The 12,328-nt window shown below is 29.6% G+C and overlaps 1 protein-coding gene across 1 annotated transcript; it reads right to left on the reverse strand.

Moving 5' to 3' along the window:
- Window positions 1-6,482: 6,482 nt before the first annotated feature.
- On the reverse strand, window positions 6,483-6,668 carry BDR25DRAFT_241692 (uncharacterized protein; the record flags this gene model as incomplete). Its single annotated transcript, XM_033685756.1, has 1 exon — window positions 6,483-6,668. A coding segment is annotated over one exon (186 nt), but the record flags the coding sequence as incomplete, so codon positions are not given.
- Window positions 6,669-12,328: the final 5,660 nt, after the last annotated feature.

The raw sequence follows: 12,328 nt of genomic DNA on the forward strand, positions 1-12,328 counted from the left end.
TTAACTTAAGTATATTTATAGACCTTTAATCTTTTATGTTTAAAGTTTTAAAGTCTTTTTTATAGGTTTCTAGGTTAATCTATCCTCTGCTATACTTAATTAATAAGGCGTTAGTAAGAGTTACCTTAAATAGGTTTTTTTTATATAAAATAGTATACCTTACTTATCTACTTAATCTTTATTTATAGTAGTAAAGGTGCATCTGCTGTCTACAAGGGCTAGTCTAGGCTATCCTTTATACATAAAGGTAGTTGTTAGGCTGTGTCCTGCCCCTTGCCCTACTATAATTACTGCTAATATATTATGTTTAACTTCTTTATTTAAAAGGGAATAAAGATTAATATCTTATAAGTTATTATTAAACTTATATTTTTTTTTATAGATTTAATGTTTTTAATTACAGCAGTTAGTTACTTTACATTTATAATCTTTAACTAGGTAATGTAACATTAGATAGTCTTCTTTTCTTGCTGCTTTTTACTAAAAATAGTAGAACTTACAGTTATTTTATTTATTACACTTTATCTAGCCTTCTTGTTTATAAGGGAGAGCTGTTTAATAAGTGTAGCAATTTATAGTTTTACAGGCTAAGGCTGTTCCCTGCTATAGGCAACTATTATAGTTCCTTTCCTATGTAGGCTACTATCCTGCTTAATGTTTGTTGTTCTAATGCTTAATGTAATACTATTGCGTGTATTAGTACTAGGGATATAGATAATTATTAGGTCTATGTAATATGTTAAAGGGGCTTTTTTAAGTCTACTAAGGGTATTCTTTTGTTTATACTAGCTATACAGGGTGTTCTTTCTATTAGCAACTGTTTGTGCTATAAGTGCTGCTTCTGCAGAGGACACATTATCTGTAATTCTGTTGTATTACAAGAGCCTTTCTAGAGATTACTAGGCTTAGAAGTAGTGTCTTAGGTTTTTTAGGCGCTAGTTATAGTACTTTAAACCTAGCAGGTTTACTTAGCTACTCTAGCTTTTAATCTTTAATTTTAGTAAAAAATTACTATTACTTTTTTTTATTTATAATGTTGTATTTAACTTTAGCTATTTTTTATATAATATTAAATGTTAAGTAGTTGTTGCTAATGTTTATTTAGTAAAGTAAGACTATACAGTTGCTTAGATAGTTATGTTGTAACCTGCACTTCTAGCACCTGCATCTCTAAAACTGTTAGGAAAGTTCTTTTACTAAAGTACTAAAAGTTTAGTCTTAGAAGGGGAACTATTCTTCTCTTTTTTAAATATTTATAATATATCCTTAGATCTAAGTCTCTTTTTTATATTCTTTAAAAATTATAAGGTCCTGTAATACTATATTAAGGCTGTTAAAGTTTTAAATAACTACCTTCTAATATAGTTTAAGACAGTTGTTTAAAGAGTAGTTTTCTTTATATTACTAGTAGAGTCTATTGTCTAGTCTTTTTTATATTTTCTTATCTGTAAGGCTATATTTAGCAGTAATAGCTTTTATTATTATAGTAGTATTTTTATTCTCCCTCTTCTAGAAGTCTAGGTAATTTTAGTAGAAATGTCCTACTTTTTTATAGTTTAGGCAGGCCTTGTCCTCTAGCTATTTTTATTATTTTTTTGTTAAAGGCAGCTTATTATGTCTTAAAACTTAGCTCTTTTTAAAGAGGGGGCTTTATGTATGCTTTGCATAACTAAGGTCTATTAGCTTTTTATTATATTATAAAAGCTTTTTTTTTTTAAAGATAAACTTTAGTTTTTAGAAAGTTTTCTTTAATTTCTTTTCTCTTTTGCGTTCTTTATAGTAATTATTATAAGTTATTGCTTTTTTAATATATTCTTTAAGAGTAGTTAGTTAGTCTATGTGCATAAACTTATTTTTTACTTTATTATTTAGTCTGTTATAAAACATGCAGCATAGGGCTTTCTAGTTGTTCTATCTGCAGATGGCTATTTACTCCCTAAAACGCGCTGCATAGTTTTAGACTAGCCTACTGCCCTATCTTATATTGTCTAGTTAGTTAGCTGTAATTTTTTTTTTATCTAGAGTTTTATAAATAGCTAATAAAGCTGCTTTAAAGTTTTTAACACTACTAAATACTTCCTTAGTTTTAGGGTTAAGTAGTGCGCTATTAGCTCTAAAGTCTATCTAATTATTAGTGTAGAGTTAGAACTAGATTGCAGGGGGGCCTTTTAAGTGTAATTTTATCTAGGAGATTATTTCTGTGTTAGTTTAAAATGCTTTTTTATTATATTACATGTAGAGGTAGCATCTAGTAAAGAATAGTTAAAGGTCTTTTAATAATTCTTTAAAAGGCTTTAAAAGGGCTAGTCTTAAGGCCTTTTTAGTAGCAACACTTACTCTATTTATTAAAATATTTTAAACTTTAGCTAGCTCTACTTATAGTTTGTGTATCTAGTAGGCTTAAGTAGTAGCCTTGTAGGGGTTAATAGAAGGTAGAAGGTTTTGTAAATTTATAGTTTTTTAGTAAAGGTTGTTTATTTTTTATTTAAGTTTTAGTAACTTACTAACTTTATTACTAATCTACTAAAGTTTCTTAATGTTGTCCTAGATTAAGTTAATCTATTCTATAAAGATAGCTTTACTTTAGGTAGAAACTTCTGTAGATCTAGATAGCACAGTGTAGGCTATGTTAGAATCTAAATTATGTTAAAAGGTTGCTATACTTTTTAAAGGGGTTAGTGTTTAATGTTATAATCTTTACTTTATAAAGCACTTAGGTCTAGTAATATTCCTAGAGAATAAGTAGGACAGGTAGAAGAGGCTAATCTAGTAGGGTGTACAGTCCTACGTACAGGCTATTAGGCTAATAGAGGGTGATATAGAGTGACTAGATTGTAGTTTACCCTATGTGCAGCAGTAGAGAGGCTAGGGTTAAACAGTCCTTATAGGACAGAGTTAGAGGTATATATAGTGCAAGATATATAAATAGTATTATAGCTCTTTAGAAAGCTAAATGCTACTTAGTCTATATAATAAATAAACTAAACATTAAACACGCTTTCTAAAAGTTGTTTAATATAGAAACTATATACATGTGCTAGAGCGCTAAGGCAAGCTAGACAAGTTTACATAAGACTGCTAAGCAGAGCTTGCTAAGCTCTCTTAGACTTGTGGGATTTGCGTCCTATCCTCCTATTGGACAGTGCATTCTTCCGTAATGGCAGGCAGCTGCGCTGCCTCCGTGTCCTCCGGTTGGCTTGTAAACGAGTCCTGCTCCAACCGCATCGTACTGTGGAGCATCTTGGGTGGAGTTACACTGGTCCAACCATAGACCGTAACACTAACTAGGTTAGTAATTTATATAGTACTAATTAATTTTATTAATTTTTATTTTTTAAAGCTAATACTTTTCTTTTTTAGTGTTTAGTCTACTTTTATATAAAGGAATTCTTGCAGGTATGCTTTAAGTTGTAACTTTTTTATAGTAGAGATTCTTACTGCGCTAGTATCCTATAGTTTACCTTAGTATACTATACAGTATTAATCTTTAAGGATAAACTGTTCTGCGTATCCTTTAGGTTCTAGGCTGTAGATGTCCTCTGCAGTCGCGTAGTAGAGAAATGCAGTATTAGTAAAGTAGTTAATAATCTTTTTACTTTTTTTTTAATTTAAGTTATTGTTATTATGCAACTTTTTTTTTCTACTTTAGTTTACTTTTAAACTTTTAAATATATATATTTACCTTCTTACATGTTAGTGTCTTGTTATAGAATTCTTTATATAAAGAGATATATTAGCGTTTTACATAAAATTAATTTATATAAGGATAATTTATTAACTAACATTTTTCTTTATAATAAATAAAGCATTACTTTAATTATGTAAAGGACTATAGTCTAAATAATCCTTTATATCCTCTTAGGCTTCTTCTATGTTGTTAATAGCTATGTGTATGTAGTAAGCTATATTGCCTATTAGTGTAGTACACATCTTAGAATTTATTTATAAATGCATTATTTTATTAATTAATTATAACCTAAAGTGCTAAACAAAGGTTACTGTATAGTGCCTTATATATAGGCTTAATTAAGAACATTACTTGTTTAAGTTTAAGTTGCCCTTAGCATGCTTATATAATAGTAGTGTAAAGTAGTATCTTACTTTAGAATTATAGACTAAAAGCTTTTTATATAAAAGTAAGTTTATTAATTATAGCTTTAAAAGCTTTATATAAAGTTTTTATAAAGTTCTTTTACTTACTTTATATAAAGCTTATTATTGTCTAATCTGTTTAATACTAGTTATAGTTTATGTTAGTATTAAAGTAATTACTAAGCTGCTTGTACAGTAACTTCTATAATTATTCTAGACTAATATTATAAAAGTAGAACATGTGTGCGCGCCTTTTAAGGATATTAGGAAAGATGCTTGCGTATAATACCTTAAAAATAGTAAGGTGTTAGCAGAGCTTAATAAATACTATAGCCTTATTAGCTAGAATATTATATAGTTGCTCTATGTAGTTGTTCTTTTTCTTTTATGCCTTTTAAAATTATATAACCTTCTTAGGCGCAAGGTTCTCTGCTATAATATTTTATGTAGGTAAAAGTTAGTATAAATTGTATAGTAATTAAATTATATGCAGTAGGTACAAGCTTTAGAGAATCTTATGTGGAGCTGTGGCTACAGGAATATGTAGCTGCCTAGTTGTGCTCTTATACAGTAAGCTATTGCAAGGTAGTTATACTAATTACAAAGAAAGTATTAAGTCTGTAGGTAATTTATATAAAGATATCCTCTATTATATTAAAACTAGCAGTAGTAGTAATAGTTTTATATAATGCTTTAGTAAGATAGTAAATATGTGTTCTTCTTTTATAAGTTTATATAGTATAGTAGCCTTTATTATATCCTTTTTAAAGCTAATGCTTTTATTCTGCAAAGTAGTAATTAGTTTTTATAAAAATAGTTAGCTAAGATTTTTAAAGTGTATAAACTCTTACTTTATAAAGTTATTTTAAAAGTTCTTAAGCGTACATACATCTATTACGCTTAACGTGCAGAGTTCTATAATTAAGTTAGCTATGTATAAATTAAGCTTTTTTTTAAGTATGTTATCTAATAGTTTAATCTTATTTACTTAATTTTTAATATTTATCTACTTTACTAGGGTCTTTGCTAAGATACTTATAAAAGGTATATATTAGTTATATGTTAATATGTTATGTTAGCTAGTTATAGATAGAGCTAGTGTTGCTTATTGCTTTATAGTAGTTAATTATGCGTTGTTGCGCGCTGTCTTACTTCTTGTTGTACGCTGCCTCTAAACAGCCTTATGCAAAAAGATAAAATAGACCTTCTAGTGTTAAACAAGCACTACTATTTATATAATACCTCTAAATAGTATTATATAGACAGGTTTCTTACTCTTGCTTAGGTAACTAAATAGAGATTTATAGCTACTTATATGTAAATTAGACTCTATCTTTACTCTTGCTAATTTATAGTTAAAGTAGTAAAGAAAAAAATTCTTCTTATATATAAACTTTTAAATAGAAAGGTATAAAAAGAGCTTTCTTTTTTACAGTATTTAAACTACTAATTAGTGTTAAATAGACTCTCTACTAGCTAGCACTTAGTGTTAGTAAATGCATACAAGACAGAGAGGTTTACACAGTGTAAACATCACATAGGGGTGTTAGGTAACTAGTGTTAATTGCTTCTTGTTATTTCTATTATACAAAGGAAAGGGGTTAATATAGTCCCAAACTCTGCGCACGGATCTCTGTGCACAGGGATCCGGGCGCATCCGAGCCACGTGACTATCAACCAGGCGCCCGAATATCACTATTCGGACAGTAGTAGAGGTAGTGTTAATGTCTTAGTAGCTAAGAAAATCTAGTATTATATCTGCTAATAAATAGTCTTGCTTATAAAACTTAAGCAGATCTTTATTGCTTAGTTTTATAGCTTTATAAGGTAACATAATCTTTATTTTGTAGATTAAGTAGGTACATATATATTCTTAATCCTTATTCTCTTCTGTGTATATAAAGCCGCATGTTGCTAGCTGCGTTAGGGATGCAGCTACGCATTTCTATGTAGATAGGAACGTAGTGTGACGTGACTAAATTGTTTAGAAGGATTGCAACATGTTAGACAATAATAGTAAATTAGTTTAGCATAGGTAAGACAGTGACAGTGAAGCAGTTTAGTGTGTATACGTGTTTAATGGCGGCGGCGAGGTAGGTCGGCTCGATGGAGGTGATGCAAGTGACGATAGAGTCTCAAATATATTCGAATTTGCTCCTGCTGCCATTTTAGGCGCTCCCCCCGAATAGGGCAGGGCAGAGTCGGGGCCAGGTCGAGTCAGGGTCGAGCCAGGGTCGGAGCCGATACGGGGACCCTTCGGATGGGTTCCGGGCGACCCGAGATGGAACGAGAATCGTTACAGAGCTACTATTAGCGCAGATGTAAGCTATTATTATAATTTACTTATAATTACTATTTTATATAAGCTGCTACTTAATACTTTACTTATACTACTGTCTAGAGAAAATTAGCTTTATTTTTAATAGTACTCTAATTAAAAAGCCCTTTTTATTTATATTATAGGTATGCTGTAGTTCTATGCTATATTGCTTAATTTTTTTATGTATAAGCTTAAAATATAGCAAGTACTTAAATGCTAAGTTAGCTTTGTTACGCGCAGTGTCTATGCTAGATGTCTATTAAGATAATAAGTTAATAAAGTGCCTTTTAATAAATTAATTAACCTAGCTTTTACTAGCTTACTTACTACTTATTTTTATTATAAAATTTTAAATTATTTATCTTAAAAAAGATAAACTTTTTATATAAAGTTTATTAATATACTCTACTAGCTTTTTTTTTTACACTAGGCTAAGTAGTTGCTAATTTTTAAGTTTCTCTGCACACAGGCAGGTAACGCGTTAGTAACGCCTTAACGTACTTTACAGGCAAGTTGCTTACACACCTAAGTTGCTTACTTTTGCTAAGACCCTACTAAACTACTCTTTCTACACTAATGCATTCCCTACAACACTACTTAGATGTGCTAAAAGAATGTTAGATATAGCTTACACTTTAAGCTTTTAAATAAAACATAAAACTTTTAAAGAAATGTACTATAGCTATATATAAAGTCTTATAAAAAATAATAAATAACTATAGCGCTAAATAACCTTTATAAGCTAATTCTATAGCTAAATTATAAAAGCTAAGTAATAAAAAAAAGTAAGTAATTATTAAAACTATACTTAAGCTATGTTACGATTGTGCACGAGTAAGGTTATAGAGCTTCACGGAGGTCTAGTTTAATTACTACGTAAGGTATTATAGTAGGTACAAGACGTTGTGTAAGGAACAGAAAGGTTTAAAAGAAAATTAGTAATTAAATACTTAGCTTAGAAGTTTAAGCGCTTTAAGTATAAATTAAGCCTGTTCTAGGTTTAGTTAGTGTTAAAGTAGTTTATGCTTAAGTTTATGTCTATATTATGTTGTATTTATGTTAGACATGCACTAATAATACTCTAGTACACGTCTAATATAGTTATGTCTAGGATCTAGAGAGGATACTATAATAGTACCCCCCCCCCTTATTAGGAAGGGAATCCTTTACATTAGTAGTTCTAGCATTAAGTTGTCTTTATTAAGGTACAGGTTTAGTTTAGATAGGTATTAGGCATAGAATTAGGTTACTATAAAGTTCTCTTACAGAGCTTCTGCAGGTTCCTATAATAGTTTATTATATCTAGTCTATTTTATAAGGTATTTATAGATATGTTTTTTCTTATTAAACTAGATTTATTTAACATTTTTTATAACATATTTTAGTTTATTATTTATAATAATAAGTTTAGGTAGTAAGTTTAGCTATTTAAGTAGATAGTTAGATTTAGAGGCTGCTTAGCGCAGCAATAATATATAGAACACAGGGTGTATCTTTATGCTGTTAGGTAGGATTAATTAGTAAGTGTGTAATAAAACTATATAAGCTACTATAAAAAAGCTAAGGTTCTTCTAATTAAGTTTCTTTAATTATTAGTTTATTTAAATATTTCTAGTGTCTAGCTAGACCTTCTTGCTAGCTGCATACACAGGGGCAGAGGTTTAGAATTAGTTTACATACTCTTATTAAAAAGCTTAAGCCTATGTAAGCTTTTTATAAACATATTTAGATATATTTTAAATTTTATTAATAAGTCTATTTACATCTATTACTTATATAAATTAATAAGTTAGTTAGGGGGTATTTAAAAGTAGTTTAAATCCTATTTAAAAGTAGTATCTATAGTTTACTAAAAACAGAGATACTTGTGTTAATTTAAATGTTATGTTATTAGCTTTAAACTATGCTGTAGCTAACTATTTTACCTAGTTATCCTACTAGTAGTTTATATACGCTTATAAGACTTATTCTATTACAGTGTTTATATTTTTAGTCTAGCTATTAGTCTCTAGGTAAAAAGCTGTAGATAGATAGGGGATAATTTAGAGCTATTTATAGAGTTTGTCCTAGAAGGCTAAGACAAACTGCGTACCTCTGTCTAATATAATTATGTTAGGCAGGCTATAGTAAACTTATATGTATTAGTAGAATAACTAGGCTATATTAGAGGCAGTTATAAAGGAACATAGTATTAAGTATTAATACTTAGTTAAGTAATTAATAACTACTATAATATTTATGTACCCTTTAGATAGAAGTAGGTTTATAATAAAATTAATTAATATATCTTTCTAAGCTTATTTAAAGATTAGAAGTAGTTTAAGTAGGCTATTATACCTTTTTTAAAAAGCCTTTACTTTATAGTAAGTATAGCAACATAATATGTATTAGCGTACAGTATAGAACATGCAGGGCTAGTAGTACTCTCTCTGTAGTAGGTTAAGAGTCTTTCCTTTGCCTAGGTGTCCTTTAATAGGCAAGTTGTGTATAATTTAAAGTAGTTTAATTCTTAGTTTATTAAAATTAGAAATTATAAGTTAGTTATAGTAATACAGCTTACTATTTTAGTTTTTATAGTTAGCTAGTGTTACCTTTTTGTTACAATCCTTGCTTCGTGAAGCACTCGGGTCTGGTGATATTCCTAGATGGGGAGTAGGACGGATAGTAGGGGCCAATCCGGTAGGGTGTACAGTCCTACGTACAGGCTATTAGGCTAATGGAGGGAGAGGGAGAGTGACTGGATTGTGGTTTGCCCTATGTGCGGCAGTAGGGAGGCTAGGGTTAAACAGTCCTGTTAGACAGGGTTAGAGGTATATATAGTGTAAGATATATAGATAGTATTACAGCTCTTTAGAAAGCTAAATGCTACTTAGTTTATATAAAGAATAAACTAAACATTAAACACACCTTCTAAAGGTTGTTTAATATAGGAACTATATACATATGCAGGGGATGCTAAGGTGAGCTAGACAAGCTTACTTAAGCCTACTAAGTAGGGCTTGCTAAGCTCCTCTAGACTTGTAGGATTTACATCCTATCCTCTTATTAGACAACGCATTCTTCTATAATCTTAGGTTGTTGCGCGACTTCTGCGTCCTCTGCTTAGTCTATAAGCAAGTCCTGCTCTAACTGTACTATATTGTGGAGCATCCTGGGTGGAGTTACGCTGGTCTAACTGTAGACTGTAACACACTGCCCCTTCTTCCTAGTGGCGTCCTTGCTGCTCTGCTTACACAACTGTGTTAGTAAGGGCTTATTTATAATGTTAGTGCCCTTCTGCTAAAAAGCATTTCTAATATTTATCTTTTTTATGCTAAATAGCTTACTAGTCTTGTTTATCTTACTGTCCTTATGTTACTTATTATTTTAATCCTCTTTGCTAGACAAAGATAAGGCCTTATAGCGCTTGCTAATTTTTAGAGTTATTTTATATATTAACTTTATCCTTAGACAAGTGCATTAAGTGTGTAAAAAAAAATAGTAAATGCAACACTTTTATTTTTAACACTGCGTAGGATTGCTTAGAGAAAAAAAGAAAGTTACTTTTTTAAAAGGCAGTTACTATAAAGGCTTAGAAGCAGGATCTTAATAATAAGATGTTACATTAGGTCTAGAAGACTTTAAAGGTAAAGGCTAAAGAGTGTTCTAAATAGGATTATATCTAAAAGTTGTTAGATCTGCTAGAGGCTTATTGTGTAAAGTACTTAAAAGGGGACTTATCTTCCTTAGATAAGATAAAAGCTTTTAAAGCTAAAGTAGAAAGTTGCTTTTCTTTTTAACTATTATTAGCAGGGACTTGTCTTTAAAGGCTGCTGCTATCTAGTAATAATGTAGCTGTTCCTTTTAATATAAGTGCCTTATTACCTAGCTAGTTTCTTTTAGATAAGCTTAAAAGTACTTTTGCACTAACAGCTGCGCGTTCTGTAAATTTTTAGCTAGTTTTTATATGTTTTTACTAGTAAGCTACTTTTTTTATTTTACTAGAAATTTTTTTTAATTCTTTTAATTATTAATAATGTGTTTAACTTTGTACTCTGTTTCTTTGTCCTTTTATTCTTATGTAGATAGCAGAATCCCCTTAGACGCTTTTTCTAGTCTAGAGATGTAGAACTATAGGTGTATTTTTATATAAAAGAGAAGCTTAAGCTTATAGTTGTTTTATTAAGTTTATAGAACTTTATATAGTTTTATTCTTTTTTCTGCTAGCTTTCTAGAAGGTTAGGGTATCTTAAGATTCTTAGTGTTAAGATATATATAGTCTCTTAGGTAGATTTCTAGTTCTAGTTATTATAATTTGTTTGTATATTTCTTTATTATTTCTTTACTAGATCTAGCTTCTATAGCTAACTTTTTATGTACTTAGTGTAGGTCTGTTAACTAGTCTATTAATTCCTAAGAATCTGTAGGCTAATTTCTGTGTAATATAAAGTACAGGTTGTATTTAAAATTAGCCTTGTATAGTGTTTCTTTTGTTATAGCTAATTCTACATTGTTAATAGCTAACTATGCTATTAGAAGCCACTCTGCCTAGTTATTTTAAGTATAAGAGGTGTACTTTCTTAAATACTTTTCTATTTCTGCATTTGTTCTTTTAGTCTGCCTATCTGTTTGTAGATAGTAGGCTGTTAATAGCTTATGTGCTATGCTAAGGTGCTGCATTGCTGCTTACTAAAAGCTGCTAGTAAATAGCTTATTTTAATTAAAGATAATAATCTTAGGGCATTTATATACTAATATTATGTTTCTTTCTAATTTGTAGATAAATTTTTTAGCAGTTATTATTTTTTCTAAGGGCTAGGTATGTAGATACTTAGTAGTTTTATCTAGAGCTACTGTAATTATGTTGCACATCCTGTCTGTCCTTAGCTTCTTAGATAGGGGTAATCTTGTAATAAAATTTATTGTAATTATTGTCTATAGTAGCCTTAGTGCTTTAATTAGTTAAAGGTATCTATAGAGTTTATACCTTTATAAGTTATTTTTATTGCAGGTATTGCATTTTTTAAGCACCTCTGTGCACAGTTGCTTTACTTTTAGTATTTATTATAGTATAGCAGCCTTTAGTTTCTTCTAAAGAGTGCCTATCTTAGGATGTCTAAACATTAGGGATTTATAATATTCTTAAATTAGATTTTTTTATCTTTGCTTACTAGCTGTAAGCATGTAGAATTCTTTTATAAGTTAAGGTCTATTATAGACCTATTCTTTATTAGTTTTCTTAAAGAGTGTAAATTTCTTAGTCCCTTTTTTTTTTTTATTAAAGTAGTCTAGTCTTTAGCTAAGGGTGTTAGCCTGCTAGTTCTGTGCTCCTAGGACATGCTTAATAGTGCAGTTAAACTAGGCAAGTTCTATTACTTATTTTATGTGCATTAGTAATAGTTTTTTTACTGTTAAGAACATAACTAAATTTACATAGTTAGTTATAATATTAAATAGTTTTGCTATTTTATGTAGCTCTGTAGCTTATATTTTTATAGCATTTAATATTGCTTTTAGCTTCTTATTAGGTATGCTGTAGCCTGCTTCTAGACCTAAGAACTTGGCAGAGTGGTACGCGACTAGGTGCCACCTTCTGTCTTCCTGTTTTTAGTATAGCGCAGCTCTGCTAGCTTTAAGAGATGCGTCTATGTAGATCTTTATTTCTAGTTGTAGGTTGTACATTTTTAATACTAGTTTATCTGTTATAGCTTATTTTAGTGTTATAAATGCTTTATTTATTTTTAATGTCTAAATAAACTTTGCTGCTGTCTGCTCCTTAGTTGTAGTGTTTGTTAGTAGTATAGCAATTTTTAAATAGTCTCTAATTATTTGTCTAATGTAGCCTAATAGTTCTAAGAATCTTTTTACTTTCTTAACTATTATTAGTTTTAGCTACTTAAGCACTTTCTGTACTTTAGCTAAATTAATCTTTATTTC

This window comes from Lindgomyces ingoldianus (genome assembly GCF_010093535.1).
Source record: "Lindgomyces ingoldianus strain ATCC 200398 unplaced genomic scaffold BDR25scaffold_43, whole genome shotgun sequence".
NCBI classification, from domain to species: Eukaryota; Fungi; Ascomycota; class Dothideomycetes; order Pleosporales; family Lindgomycetaceae; genus Lindgomyces; species Lindgomyces ingoldianus.